The sequence below is a fragment of the Filicampus tigris genome, chromosome 3 (assembly GCF_054856515.1).
Source record: "Filicampus tigris isolate MCC_2025a chromosome 3, RoL_Ftig_1.0, whole genome shotgun sequence".
In the NCBI taxonomy this organism is placed as follows: domain Eukaryota; kingdom Metazoa; phylum Chordata; class Actinopteri; order Syngnathiformes; family Syngnathidae; genus Filicampus; species Filicampus tigris.
The window spans coordinates 5,440,700-5,456,750 of NC_141219.1; the positions used below are offsets into that span (position 1 = coordinate 5,440,700).

Here is a 16,051-nt window from a genome sequence, read left to right on the forward strand (position 1 = left end):
ACTGTAGGTGGGATGTGGCTGACAGTAGCTTTTATTCATGTTCAGAAATGCGTCCTGACATCAAGATCTGAACAACTACATACAGTAAATAAGACACAAACATACTTTATACAATAAATACAAACACTTGGGGTGGGCCTGTGGCGGCATTAAATACAATTTTTCAAAGACGGTTTAAATGAGCAACGCGGAAAGTTGGTAGGCCTGTCTTGTCTGAAAAAGACCAGCGAAAAAGTCTCAAGACTCGTGCCTGAAAAGACACAAGAAGTCCGCCGTTTTGGTGGAAAATTCCTGAAGCCTGTTGACCTTAGCAACATGATATTTGGTAGGCATGTCTGTCATGACTAGACCCATAAAAACACTATCAAGACCTCATGCCTGAAAAGATAGCAAATTGGTCATTTTGGTCTGAAAAATGGTAGACTTCCAGTGTTTTTGCAGGAATCTTACTTGAGACATTATTGTAGGGCTACTCATAATTTCTACCAAATTTCATGATCCTGAGTCAAACTGGCTTTGGGCTGATTTTTCCCAAAATCCCAGTAGGTGCTACCAAGTCAATTTTGGGGGGAATTTAAACCAATATGACTAACGTCCTGTATCTTTTCACTCATTCATTCTTGAAACTTTTACATGGATATACTAGACGGAAATGCCTACCAAATTTAATGTTACTAAGACCAACTGGTTTCGGATTGAATTTTTCCCCAAAAAATTACTGGTTGGTTGGCGTTAAACTCATTTTTGGGGTGGATTCAAACCAAAAAGGCAGACTTTGTGTGTTTTCAGACATGAGTTCTAGAGACATTTTTGTTGGTTTATTCACATTAGACATGCCAACAAAATTTCATAGACCTCAGTGAAACTGGCTTCAGGGGCAGAATTAAAAAAGAAAGGTTGGTTGGTGTTACAAAGCCAATGTTGGGAGGGCCTTCAAATCAAAACGGCAGGCTTCCTCTGTTTTCTTGTTTTTTTTTCTGTGGGTCTACTCGTGATGAACATGCCACCCGAATTTCATGATGCAAAGTGGAACTGGCTTCGGGGACAGAATTTTCCCCCCAAAAATCTGGGATGTGCTATTGAGCCATAATAGTGTGTGTGGCTGTAGCTTTTTGGACCCGGGAGGCAGGAAGACAATAAAAACATCAGGGTGTGTGTATATTCAGCCTTTGAAAAAAAAAAAAAACAGCGGCGTGCGACTTTCCTGCTTTACCACTTTGGAGGACTTGTCACTTTACTGGCTTCCACATTGTATTCAGAGGGAAGAGATGGGGCTGGAGCGATCATGTGACTCGTGAACCCACGCACATGTCAGCGAGATTAATATTAGTGCAAAAGAGCGGGAGTAATGGATCGTGACGACAGTCCGCCAAGGACAGGCAGACGTTTGGACGCCCGGATGGAAGAAGACTCATTCCAGGTTGTACGGAAGCCAAAGGGATCATGTTACGGTGGGGGGGGGAGGTTTGGAGTTTGGGAAATCTCAAAATCAAGACCAGTGATGAGCGTCAAGTTGAGGAAGGAAAATATGCTTGTCGGCCAAGTCATAAAATATTAAACATACGTAAATATTCGTTCACCTGATGCTTTATGGCAACCGTTTCCCTATTGAGGGGCCACATGAACTTATGAACAAGAACAGCAGAACCCCCTGAACTCACTGAGTAGCACACCCTCGAAAATATGAAATAAATTCAGCGACCAACACCAATTTCACCCCTCAACATTACACAGGGTTCATAACAGGATGCGCAAAAAAAGATTCAAGAACGCACGGCAGAAATTGAACAGAAGTCGGACGTTTTGGTTTGAAGCGGCCATTTTGAAGCGGATTCCAGGCCTCGTATTTTGACGAAGCCAACCCAAACGTATTTTTTTCAAGAATATGTTCCCAGCAGGCCCACTAGTTGAAACACGGCATTCTGATCAATTTTGCATTTGTGGAATATAAATTAAACAGCAAAATGTACTCGTATTTAGCCATCTGCGGGGGCGGCCATTTAGTCTTGTCGACCTTGTCGACCTTGACGTGATTGGTCGTTATGAGCAGTTGTGATGTCATTTTCAGTCGACAGAAGACAAAATGGCCGCCCCCAGAGAGGGATAAAAACGAGTGGATTAACACTTATTCCGCAAACGTAATATTTATCAGAGTGCCCTGTTTCAACTAGTGGGCTTGCATAGAACATATTCTTGAAAAAAAAATGTTTGCGTTGACTTTAAATAAGCGGCTATCAGTATACTAGACATAAGCGGCTATCAGTATACTAGACAAACAGGTGATATTACATTTTTTGTCTACATCATTTAATGTGGACAGAGAACTGCATCAAATTTGACAGTTATTTAGAGGATTTGCCATTAAAAAGACGAGGGCCCGTTCATCAGTTCTTGCGGCTTTACTTATCACTTTAGTGCTTTTTATTATAGTTCCTTTGAGGTTTTATCTAGACATGTACTGAGTAGACCCACAAAAGTCTAAAACACCAGAAAAGATACAGGAAGTCTGCTATTTTGGTATGAAGCGGTCCTTTTAGGATCATTGTGCCGTGTCCAGTGGTCATTCAAAAGCAAACACATACGAGAGTTTTTCTGATTACTGACAAATTTTAACCGCAATCATTTTACAGACAGAGACAGAGCTTGACTTTTTGTCATTGTGTCCCAAGAAATTTTGGAAAAAGCAGCCCCCCAGCGACCTTAGCGACCTGAGATTTGGAAGACACGTCTATCATGAGTAAATCCACCCCAAAAAAAAGTCATGTCTGAGAAGTCACTGGCCGCACGTCGGCCATTTTGGGTCAACGTGGCCATTTTAGTCTGGTTTTGTCAATTTATTGGCAAGTTTCAATAACGACTTTGTCCTGAAAATTTTGTGTGATTGCTACAAAATTTGACCCGCATATAGAGTAAATCTCACTCCTTTGCAGGTTCCGGGTTTGCTGTCCCGCTATTTCACATTTTTTTATTTTTTTGGTCCAGTTACAACTCAATGTTGTTCTTTATTTTGGAGAGTAATTCCACTATCTGCCACTAGATGGCGTCACCGTATCATGTATAAAATTTGAACATTTTACAAAGCAAGTATCTCACTGAGCGGCGAATGCGTGCGAGTGTTTGCTCACATAGCAAATATTGTTTTTTCCTCAAGGTCCGTTAAAAGTTGCAAAGACGTTTGCAAACAGTTTTTCATATCAGCGTCAAATATTGAACACGTTCTAAATCGTTGCCATTAAAACCATTTGCAAACGTCTAGTGGACGCCTTTGCCATCTTTAACGAACCACAACAAAAAAACCAACATTCGTTGCATTCATAAACACTCGCAAGCCTTTGGCGCTCAGTGAGACACCACCTGAAGAGATTTTTTAAAAAGGGATTGAACGTCTCCATCCTCTTCAGTCCTATTAATAACATCTTCAGAAATCAATGGCCGTAGGTTCTTCTCACATTGCACATCTTTGGGCATGATTATTGATGTATATTGTGAGATGATAAGTTAGTTTGGAAAACACAGGATTTGTTTACTGTAAACAGGGATCTGTACACTGTATGGGGAGAACACAATCTGTTTGTTTTATCCATTAGTCTTGTGGCTCTCTGTCAGTATATTAAATGTTTGTAAATGTCTTTGTTTTATTTTAAAGTGTGCTTTAACACGTTTTTAAAAAAAAGTGCCATAAATTCTAATGTATTAATGTAATGTTTGACTTGAAACGGCCATTTTTTGTGTTACTTTGGTCATCATTTTAAGGTGTCCTCAATGACCAACTTATCCAACTGATATTTTTTTCCGATTGCTATCAAATTTGAAACATACATTGAATTCGCACTCTAGCAGATATGTTCCACTTGCCGTAGGTTACCTATCACTGCTTCGTGTAACACACATTGACAACATTGTGCAAATTGAACTAGGACACAAGGTCGGAAAACAAACAACAACACTCAAAACGACTCACAGCTTCTATCCAGCACACACAAGAGCGGCCGGAGTGAGCGGTCGTCAACGCCGCCGTGGTGAAGAGAGTTCAAGTTTACTGCATACGAGCGAGGCAGGGGGCACTGGATCCCGCCCGTCCCCTGCCGAGCCGTATTCAGAACGGGGAAAGGCTGGGCACTTTGATGTTGATGTCTCCGATGTTGATGTTGCGCGGGATCTCCGGCAGGTTCATGTTCTTCACGGCGGAGACGGCGCGAGCAGGCGCTGCAGACAGACCGCCCTGCACAGACCAGGACATATGTATGCTTTTTTTTTTTTTTTTTTTAGAATTGGTCCGTCTTAAAATCTATTTTTCTATCAATCCCACCAGCTAACCGTTTAGCCATCATCCATCAGTTATCTCTCTTCATCTGTTTGTACATTTGTCTGTCTGCCATTCTTTCTACTCATCACACACGTTCACGGACCAAGGTTAAGTCATCGGTAGTAGACGGAAATGAAAGAAACTTGCTTTTCTTGCTTATGATGTATATTTTCTACCCGGATTTCGTCCCGCAGCTTCCACTTTATCACTCTAGCATTGAGTTAGTAACGCATGTCTTGTGTTTTCAAACACTTCGCTAAACTTCACAATACAATACAATTTTATTTATATAGCGCATTTCATAACAGCTGGATCTGTAACAAAGCACTTCACAGACGTTACTTACTTACTTTACTTGCACTTTACCCACATTTTGACCATCAGTAGACATATAGTATTACTTGAATGTGTTTGAATTAGAAGTCCAACCTCCGACTTTTCCATGCGGTTCTGCAGCTCCACCTGAGCCACGATCTCATTCATGTTTGTCTCCAGCACCATGCCGCCCATGACCACCTCCTGCAGGATGTAGTGGACCTGCAGCAGCGGGCGGGAGGGGAGCCAAGCGTGACAACGCACCGGTAAACAGTTAGGAAACAGGAACAAGGCAACAACTGTTGCCAATATTTGACACAGCAATCAGTGATTAGTCACGTGAATTGCATTCAGATGTGCCTGGTGAAGTCACAAATACAATTTGCTATTCTCTAAAAAGAAGCTACACAGTCAACTCCTACGTATTGCCGGTCCGGCATTCGGAAAGCGTTAACTTTTGCTTTGGCACCGCCTGGTGGCATCTTGGTGTCTAGGAACTGCTGAAGGGAGTTGAGGAACTTTTTTCAATTTTTTTTTTTTTTAAGTAGTCATTTGCCACCATCTTGTGGCATCTATTGGCAATTAAGAGTGCGGCGTAATCCTTTTTAAGGGGGGTGTCAGTTACTACCCACAGACTGTAGCAGGGCCCAGATTCCTACCCCCATGAATAGTGAGGATTTACTGTATCCCTAACATTTTTGATACGTGTAGAATCTAGTTATCATCTTGTGACACTTTACTTTATAGTACTATAGCATAGTACTTATTTCACTGAAGTTTTGACACACATTTTCATCAAGAGTGAAATGAAACAACCAGGTATAGTGAACCCCTGCGGATTTGCAATTCATCATTCGCAAGTCGGTGAGTACCTAACTACCAACTGTTTGCTGAATAACACACCTATTCACCCCTGTTGGCATATTGCCCTTTCTGTTTCTGTGGCGCCCATCTGCCCTGCTCCTTCTAAAGCCCGGTTCACACGACAGGATAATCGGCCTGATTTTAGCCCCGAATCGCCACCGAAAACAATATAAAATCTATTTGGGTTGCAGCCTTCTTTTAAGTTTACTACTTTGTAGTTTCTCACTCTCTCACCTTGTCCATGTGGAATATGAGGTCCAGTTCACAGACGTTCTCAAAGCATTTATCCAGCGTTTCCACAAACACCTGCAGACAGGTATCACACCAGAAATGTCAGTCCGACACAAACTGAGTGAAAATAAGCAGATATGTAAAATATATGTGTGTGTATATATATATATACACATATACATACATATATATATTTATTTTTTATTTTTTAAATCAGCTAACCTGGATGAGGTCCAAAATGCCGAGCTCGCTCTCTGACGAGTCCACACAGAAGACAAAGTAGAGTGTGGCGTAATGGCGGTAGATCAGCTTGTAGTCGGAACCGCCGATAAGACTGGAAGGTCACCCAAAAAAAAAAGCTTACTACATAATAGAGTTCCTATTTGTTGTTCCCTCTTAAAAAAATCACCTATTAGGCTATTGTCAGCTATTTGCTGATACGTTCACCTGTTTGCACCTCTTTGCAGATTTTTATTCTCTTTCTGTAAAGCCCTAAGACGCCACAAGATGTTGACAAAACCCTGACTAACGAAAGGAGTAAATGCTGTAAATTAAGTATTATGTTGCAGGGAGACATCTTAATTGAGAAACTGAGATCGTTTCACATTAGAGAAGAGTAACGCTTAGCCTAGGAAGTTATGGACAGATTTCGCCACATGTGCAGTGAATTTCTAGTGCATTAATTCAAGATTATCTGTAAACCATTTATTTTTTAGGGTAATATAAGATTCATTTTAAACCAAGTGCTTTGGGATCGTTTGTTGAAGGGGCCTGAATTACTCACATTTTTTGCTACTCACAACAGGGATCAGGTTTTTTTTAATGGCAGATCATATATGTCCTGATTGGTAATATACATCAGCTACTCCTCCTCCTCACTCGACGAATCGTGGCCGGTCCGTGAAAAAAACTGTGCTACTATGAACCGGTCCCAGACAATAAATAGGTTGGGGACCACTGCTTTATACTACGTATTCTCACTGCTTACTACTATTCCATGTTTGGCTCCATCTGTAGGTTTAATTCTGCGGCTGCATGAACACTTGCCTGCCTCCCTCCAAAAAGTTACAAACGTTGTCATCTCGCTTTGACACCAAATGAAACGTCTCGCGGATGATCTGCTGCTGCATGTCCTCTGGCTGCAACAAAACACAAATCACATGTAGACTTGTTGGACAAAATCCCATGCCCGGCTACAGACCCCAACTGATGGGGGAACAGTGGTCCACTATTCCATCCATGGTCAGGATGAAAACTACACTGCTTCTTCTGAATGTGAGCCATGATAAAATATGAAGACAACATACACACCAACAATATTCATTGCATGCTTTGGTGAAACATCATAAAAGCGGAGACGTTTATTCACCTTTACTGGAAAAATTAGACACATTACAGCTAAAATAACACCAACAAACCGTTCTTGGGAGACAAATGAGAAGACACGATTTTGTACGAATAGTACACATTAATTAAAAAAAATAATAAACGACGTATTTGTGCCCCACTCCAACACTGCGCCCCCATCCCAAAAAATACTGTTTATTGCAGTAATACTCACGAAATATTGATAGAATCTGATGAGCCGTGGCTTTCCATGGTTGTTAAATATTAATATAGCTTTAATCATCTTTATTTAGTTTGTAAACTGCACTACTTCTTTCAAAATAGCAAACGCGATGCAACAGCTCGAGATTAGCTTGAGATTTACAAACAGGAAGTTTTTAACGACCACTTCCGGTATTCAGCCCCCGCACTCAAACGTCGACAAGAAACAAGAAAACAAACGTTTTAATCATTGTTCTGTATGTGTGTGCGTGCTTCATTGCTGATCAACGTTTGTACATGTTTTTATTTTTGAACATAGAAATAATATTCCTTCATACTTCCAGTAGCTAGGTAGCAGTTTTAAAGAGTTGAATACAAACGAAGAAGGGACAAAACCTTTTCCGAAATAGGTTTATTTTTGTGTTTCGTCGATTTACCGATAGAGGACGCTCATTATTTAGGTCACAAATGCAGAGGCGACTACACTCAGAAATAGTAGTGTCATAAATTATTTACAGGGTGGGCCACAAGTTTCAATACATCAATCCATCCATCCATTACCTGAACATCTTGTTTTTAAATAAAAAAGGAAGGAAATAAAGGAACGAACTAATGAAGGAATGGACGAACTAATGAAGGAATGAATGAACAAGAATGGAATGAAAAGATGGAAGAAGGAAGGAATGAAGGGGGAGGAAGGAAGAGTGGAAGTTAGGAAGAATGATGGAAAGGAGTGAAAAAAGAATATAATCAGATGGATGGAGGAATGAAGTAAGACTGTAAAAACAGCCAATACCTTAGCTCGGACGCTTTTTGATGTGATGATGCTCTCAGGTGTTAAGACCCAAAGGGTTCCTAAAGGGTTCTCAAGGAACACCTTGAACCCTGGACAGATTGATTGCTATTGTATTGGAATTAGGACAAGAGTCATCTTTACTGGCCAAGCATGTGAAAACAGATGTATCAAACATAACGACCACGGGCCAAAACCGGCCCACTAGGGGGTTCAATCCGGCCCGTGTAATAGGATTACTGTGAAATGAGTGACTCCACTTGTTCAGATGGTCTTTGATTTTTTCTTTTCTTTTTTTTTTTTTTCAATAGTGCTCCACTCTCTTCGCTAGTCAGCTCATTAACCATGATGATAATATGTCTTGCTGTCCTATAAACTGCAGTGTGCCTATAAACACGTTACTGGTCAATCTAGTGAAGCCTGACAAGCCTCAAACATCTTTACCTTCATATCTTTTTGAATTTTGGGGGCAAAGGAAGGCAGTGACACACCAAGTATCTCACTTATGACCAGTCCACTTTGGAATTTTGTTTTGGTTGCCGTCAATGTAAACAATACTGCTTCACAATGACATGATGTTGGAAATGGAGGCAAAGAATTCAGTGACTTTTTTGGACCATCTCTGGATATCCGACCTTGAGTTTAATCCAGACCAGTCTTTTAGTTACAGACGTTTAGTCTCCATATTCCAAAGAGTTTTGGAATATGTGTCTCGCCACATATTATGCAGAGCAGATGCAGTAAGACTGCTGATATTAGCTGTTTCTCAGTTTACATTCTTCCGTTCCGTTCTTACGTCCTTGTGATCTCGTGAAATGTCATCAGTCGCAGCCCAAGTCCTAAGTACCTGTGAGGCAAGAATGTACTGAATACCCAGATGTGGTTCTTGCCTGCTAGCTTAAACCAAGGATGTATCGGTTGGTTATTTGTGAAGACTTGGCTGGAGAAATTTTGTGCTGCTATCAAAATGGCTTTTTGGAAATACACCAGAGCCGGGGGACTTCACAAATACACAGCTGCTCCAGTTACAAAGAGAGTAGCATTCTTGGGAAGTATATTCTTGAGTACCTTCTTGAAAAGGTACTTTCTGAGTTCATGCGGTCATACTCTGCGTTCTTGATCATGAGAAGCGGGTATTGTGTCTCTGAATTGCAACTTTCTTTTTTAGGGGGAAGTTTTTCTTCTGTCTCCTCATTTGCCACATTCCCCTTTCCAAAGAAACTCTCTTTTTATTCATTTTTGCTAGCTTGTGGCTTACTATTTTACTAGCGTATCATGTGACCGCAGCTTAATGAGTAGATAGGTACAGGTGGGTGCACCTGATTTGCAAAATAAAGGTTCTCTCAGACTCATTTGATCAATAAAATAATTTTTTGTTGAGTCTCTCTGTGTGGCCTGGTACTAAATAGCCCATGGTCCACGGCGCGTGGTTTGGGACCACTGGCGGAACGTACAGTAGGTCTACCACAGCCCCCATAAATAAGTGCACCTGTACGACATGTACAGGACGAGACATGTGGATCTCTGTGTGATCCGAGTAGGCCTCTGCCAAACCACCTGGGTTGTTGTCTGCGTATCATCTATTATCCTCAGCTCCACCAGAAAAATTCCCTTCCTCGTGCATGAGCACGGCAGACAACAAACAGACTCTCATTAGCATGTGCGAGCCGTTGGTGGTAAACAGGCTTATTTCCACATGAGTGCAGCGCGAGAATGGATTCCAGGCCGTACGGTTCGAGGTAGGTGGGCCCACCGGCGGCCTTTGAGGGGTCTTTCATCGGGGGACTTAACAAATGCAAGTCGACAGCCCTCTTCATTCTCTGACGAAACCGGGTCATGTTGGTACAGTGAGCACTTGTTCGAGAGTGACTCACTGTATTTGGACTCTTGGGTGGGCCGCCGTGCATTTATTGTAGCTCTCCTCTCCTCGCAGTGCTAATTGTTGCATTTCTGCCAGAGTTGAGGTAATGTACGCTGTTCAAACGATGCCTCGGTAAAGTGAAGAAAGCCGACCGTAATTACAGTGACAATCACAGCAGTCATGCAGGGGCGACGGCAGGCTAGGCCCAAGCAGGGGATTGGGGCTCCGCTCTGCATGGTTGTGTTTACTGTCTGCTCAAAGCATCACGTGGTCCCCCACGCCCCCTCTAAATCCCAACTCCCCTACCCCCTGCCTGGGCCTCAGACATCCACAGACTACTGTAACTGTACAGCGTCTGCATAACAATCCCAAGCACGAGATGCTACATTTTCCCTCTGGGTGGCAGCATTTCAGTTCAACAATCAAAGACAACCCATTAGGAATGCCCCCTTTGGGGGGGGGGTGGTTTTGTATGGCTTTTTTTGGTAATACTTCATGGATGATGTCATTTTTATTTACAGCACTTAGTGGATGATGACATGCTCGGGTTATTAGGCAAAGCATCAGGCTTTTTCTTTGACTTTTGTTGGAACAATTTATGTTAGGCATCAGGCTAGGTAGACGAAATGGAGTTACACGGATGCCTTGGTGTTATCCTTAAAAAATAAAAACACGTGTATATGCGTGGGTGGTAGCGTGTAGTTATCCCTAAGGACAACATGAGTAGCCCACGGGTCTGTTAAAAAAATGTTCACCATGGGACACTGTGACTTGCTTAGAAGAATAAAAGCAGAAAAATGTCCACAAACACACGCGTACGTACGCGCGCACACGCACGCGCCCACGCACGCAGGCACACTTCCACACACATACGCACACTATATATAGTAAAAAAAACAACAACAAAAAAACAACAAAAAAAACCATTAAATTGTAATTTTGATTAATGATCAAATACAACAACTCGTTCAAGGGAATCGTAAGCTATTTTAGACGGATACACTACTAATGAGGCTAAAATTGTATATCTTCAATAAAACTTTGGATGTGAACTAAACTTATTATGTTATGATAGTGTTGTTTTCCTAAATCACATGTTCTCTCTTGTGCACGCATGTGTTGACATGTAGAAAATGCACACGAATGTGGCAGTACTCCCAAGATTCCCACACTGAAAATCGTATTTGTTGTTGCGGTTTACGTAACCCGCATTTACGACTTGTAATGCCTCTAATTTGACTGGCGGCGTGTTGTGTGCGTGTGTGTGTCTGAGGGAGAGAGCTGCAAAACAACCCTGCTCCTCCTGGATCAGCGCCCCGGATTTCCATCGGACCGCTCCGTAGACTAGAGTGAATAGCAAAGATAGGTTAAAAGTGAAGGCCAATCACTCTTTTTCGATTTTTGGTGATGACGAGCGGCATATTGATCTGATTTTATGATCGATTTAAGACAATTTGGTCACCTTGTTTTAGTGACCTGTTATTACAATATAAAAAAAAGTGGACCCGAAGTGTTTAAGCCCCCCTGTTTAAGTGCGAGTGTGTGCGCGGTGATTTCTCACCATTAAAAGAAGCGATCTTTGCGAGCGGCGCTTGTGTTTACAGGCAGACTGCAGACCGAAAGCGAGGCAAGGCGACACTCGGCGTACCTGCGCCGCGTTTAATCTCGTCCGGCGACGCTCTATAAACTGCAGTCTACCGACCGAAGGCCATTATCTCGAAGCACCCACATCCAAGAGGGCGTCGAAGGATGTTTAAGCGCATATTGTGACCGCGACCTGATGTGGTAGTTGCACGAGAGGATGGATTGCAACCACAACAACAACGCGGTGAGTCCGTGCATAATGAGCGGCTGAAGGAGGGGGAGGAGGAAGGAATAGAGGGAGACTGCGGTCTCCTTAAAAAAAACACACACGCGCTACTCTGCAGAATATTTTTCCCCAGACAAACTCTCCTCCTTCACGCCACTGGACTGTTTTTTTCTTTTTTCTTCTTCTTTTTTTGGGGTGAGTGGGTTGTGGGGATATGTAATCCAAGTTTTCAAGGCAAGATTTGACTCCGGATGATACCAGCTCCACCAGCAGCGGGACGTTATGCGTCCCCCCCCACTCCACACCACCACGACATGGAGCGTGAAGATGCGGCTTACACAGGAATCCCCGCCGCTCCCCATTTAGCCGTATCCGTCCCGCTGCCCTCATCAACGCGCAGTGCATTTTACCGGCGTTTTAGCGGCTCCTTAACGGATTTACACCGGGGTGAGTGTTGAAACGCTGATTTTTCGAGCGGGATTCCGCGACCTAGCTCGTGGCTGCTAGCCCATTAGCTCCATTAGCCGGGGCTAACGGCTAAAAGGCGCTGGCTGAAGATTTTAAAGGCTTCTTTTCTCCCCCTCACACGTCGCCCAGAAATAACCCGGAGTGGTTTTTACAAGGACGTACGGACGCCCCTCTCCTCCTCCTTCATCCCCTTACACCCACTCGACGGGCGCAGTTATTTACAGGTTTTCGGCGGAGGATTTACGTCCCCGGGAATGAGGGCTCGAATGGAAAGGAGCCGCTTGACCTTGTTTTGGGGTCTGATGCTGGCCGTGTTGTCCTCACTCCGGCCCGCCGCAACAGAGAGTAAGTACAAACTCTTTATTTTCTGCTTCAACACATGGGCAGCAACCGCATCACATAACGACCTTAACAACACACACAAGGCTAGATGCTTTAAAAACGCCATTCAGTGCTCCACAACATGCACAGTAGAGACAGTGCACTGACGACTGTTTGGGTTATATCCCAAACAGTCACATTTTTCCAATGCTATACTTAATAATGATGTCATTTCACGTCTTTTGGGATTCTTATACGTAATAAGTGTCAGCACCGAGCGCCGCGCTTTGATGAATGTCTTATGTTCTTGTTTTCTTCATTCTACTGCATTCCGAATGAACTATCAAAGACCAGGTTAAGCGACAACGTTTTACTGTTAAGTGACCTTCAATCCGCGTTGGGGTCTCTAAAGTTTTGGGGAAACCTCAGCTATGGGAACTAATAGGAAATAGAAGTGACTTAACTGACTTAACTGCATTCTTGGCAACCCACAACATGTTATTTTTGATGGCTAGCGGGGAACCTGAAGACCAAGGGAACTACTGATTAAAAAAAAAAAAAAAAAATAATTTATAATCTGATAGGAAGTTAGGGATGGGCAATTTAAATGCTGGAGGGGGCCACAGTTTTTCATCAGTTGTACTGCACATAAGACCACACCACACACTTCCTAACCAGATGTATCACAAAAATGCTTTTTTAAAATATTGGCATAATACGTACAGAATTTTATATAGTACTGTACATTTTTCAATGCATGTGTAAAAGATCCACTATCCTTGTTTGAAGCAAACAACAGAATAACCACATACTGTCATTTTTTTCCAGTGCAAAGGGCTCTCTTGCATAAAAATGACTTTTTAAGGATGCCAAAACCGCTGAACAAGCAACCAACATTAAAGGGACAATGTGTAGAATGTTTTGATTTTTCAGTGATCATTCATTTTAAAAAAACAGTATTCATTTCAAAGATATGCAAAAAAAATGCTCTATCACATCAACCTAATTATTTTCATATAATCGTAGGTGAAGTCATCTCTAATTATATTAAATGGGGCGCATCTCCCCTACAAGAGGCTGCCATGTTTCGCTGCCATCTTTGTGCTTCGGATACTCAAAGGGGACAACCTTAGCGAACGTAGTTCCTAAGCATCATGACTACTGCATGTGTAACGAATGCATGCACTTACTTTATGACTTGAGGGAATGCCAGAAGAATTTGTGATGACATTTTTCTTGCACCTCTGCTGAAGAACCTGTTGGTAGGCTTGCGTAGTGTGGTCTCTCGGAGGCACCGTAGTGCGTGTGCTTCAAAATGCACGCGCTTCGTTCTTAGGTCAATGCATTCTATTAATTGACCACTAGATGGCACTGAATTCTACACATTGTCCTTTTAAGTGAAAATAACTAATATTGTAATTTTTTTTTTCCACAACAATAAACGTAGTTAAAATGTTAATATTATTGAGCTACAATGTTTGTATTGCATATCATTCCAAATCAGCAAAAATATTAGGCCTACTGACATTGTAGTATAGGGCCGCATAAGACCCGGTTTAAGCACAACTCATATCGCAATCGCAATTTTTAGGAAAATAATTGCAAATTTTTTAGGAAAATAATCGCAATTGAATTATTTTCCATAATGGTTCAGCCCTATGTGCCCTGCGAAGTTTGAAGCTAGCGAACCGGCCAGTGACTCAATGGAGAAAGTCAGTCAGGCTGTGGATGAAACCACTCTGTTGATTCTGACTCACCGTGTGGTGAAGCGGCATCCACAAAATCGTGGAAGTTATCCGTAAGTGCAGCGCCACAGCAGACCAACAACAACAACAACAACAAAAAAAACAAGTCTAGAAATGAACAGGTAGCGGATTGACACGCCTCGCCATGAATTCGGTTCACATTCAAGTGGGAACAACACACTGCAAACAACACTCAAACCAAAACTGACACTGGTTTTACATTTTGTCACTGTCCAATGAAAAATATGGAGCATAACTTTTCTTAGCCCCTAAGCTCCTTCAGTTGCATAAAGTGCTAAAGTAGAGAGTAAAGTAAAAGTAAAGTACAAAAGTTGTGGTCGTCACTTTCCACTTTTTCCCATTAGGGTCGCCACCAGTGTTGTAATAGTTTTTGATTTTTCATGATTGCTAGTTTTTAGTTTTTTTTTAGTTTAGTTTTTATTCATTATAGAATTATTTTTAGTTTTTAAAAAAAATATATGGAGTGTCGTGGGCAATATTTGAAAAAGAGCATGATATTAATTGAAGAAAGTGAAGGACATTTTTGCTATACTTATAGTTTGTTTTAGTTAGTTTTATACATTTTCGTTATTTTATCTCGTTAGCACAATTTTAGTTTTAGTTATTTTGTTTTTGAACCTTGGTCACCGCTTCCCTCTATCCTTCCCGCTATCTTCTGTTATGGTTGCAGCTTCTCGCTATACCCACGTTACCCCCACCCCGCTATACCCACGTTACCCCCACCCCCCCACCCCTTTGCCACCTTGATGTCTTACACACAGACCAGTAAGGGACGATAGTCAGATGTGAAGAATCAAGAGCTTTCTGCATTTCTGAAATTCTGCATGTGTTGCATGTTACCATCCGTACTGTGAACCGGGGCCTCATCCCGCTCTCAGCGGCACTTTGGGGAGGGGCGGGCTGGTGGGGTTGAACCGGGTATGGGGGTTTTAAAATAGAACAAGCCAAAGTACATTCACACGCAAAACAGACTGAGTTCTGTTGATGGGAAAGAGTGAGGAGCCTGTGAAACGGTGCGTTACGGCCTTCTGCCACTAGCCCCCGTCGTCACAGGACAAGCCCGATGCTTCTCCCCCACTTGTCGATATCCTACGTTTTCTTCTTGCGGCAATGAATCTAAATCTCTGGCTAAAGCTTCCTTGTGTGACTATAAGCTCTTCGACATTCCCGCTGTACAATGAGCCATAGGGATCAATTATATCTGGAATGGTTCATTCCAGCGTGTCGACATCATAAAGCATTTATGAACGCTTACAGGCATATTTTAACAAGTGCGTGTAAGTGCAAATGTCGGCAGAGGTTAACCGATCTAATATGAATACAAAACAATAAAACTCTCTTTAAACAGTGTAGTATGAAAATCCAATGAAATGTTAACTACAAAATGTTGGTCTGAGAAGGGCCATCAAGGAGCCAGCGGGAATGGGAACAATAACACGGAGTAGAACCCTACCAAAATAAAACCACTAACAGAAGTGACACTTGACTACTGGCAGTCTTCTCAGACAGTCATGACATTGAAATGCTCGCCTTGGACACAATATGAGAGCCTTTCTGCTTTAAATGTGTCCACTTACTTCACAGTAACTTAACTCTATCCTTTGATGCTGGCTGAAATCAGTTCTAGTGAGGTGTTCTGAAGGCTTGAGTTATATATACTGAAAAACACGACAGTTCAAATTCCGGCATTTATACAACATTTAAGGAATTTCATACAAAATTGTTGGTGCAATGGCAAATTTTCCAAGCTTAAATGCACGTTATATGA

The 16,051-nt window shown here is 42.2% G+C and overlaps 2 protein-coding genes across 7 annotated transcripts in view; one reads left to right on the forward strand and one right to left on the reverse strand.

The window, feature by feature from the left end:
* Positions 1–13: 13 nt before the first annotated feature.
* On the reverse strand, positions 14–7,460 carry ap3s2 (adaptor related protein complex 3 subunit sigma 2). Its single transcript, XM_086025224.1, has 6 exons — positions 7,278–7,460; positions 6,764–6,855; positions 5,939–6,050; positions 5,720–5,791; positions 4,736–4,843; positions 14–4,222 (listed from the first exon to the last, which is right to left on the reverse strand). The coding sequence occupies exons 1-6, from the start codon at positions 7,344–7,346 to the stop codon at positions 4,097–4,099; spliced, it is 579 nt and encodes a 192-aa protein (XP_085881350.1). The 5' UTR covers positions 7,347–7,460; the 3' UTR covers positions 14–4,096.
* A 4,018-nt stretch (positions 7,461–11,478) lies between these two features.
* Positions 11,479–16,051, forward strand: part of LOC147149658 (insulin-like growth factor 1 receptor) — a 47,513-nt gene continuing 42,940 nt past the window's right edge. For 4 of the 6 annotated variants that reach the window (XM_086025072.1, XM_086025075.1, XM_086025077.1 and 1 more), the window contains exons 1-2: positions 11,479–12,175; positions 12,326–12,541. In XM_086025072.1, the coding sequence (XP_085881198.1) occupies positions 11,980–12,175; positions 12,326–12,541 (412 nt within the window). In that variant the 5' untranslated portion in view covers positions 11,479–11,979. The remainder of the gene's footprint in view (positions 12,176–12,325; positions 12,542–16,051) is intronic. The other 2 variants (XM_086025074.1, XM_086025078.1) reach the window with 2 other exon arrangements.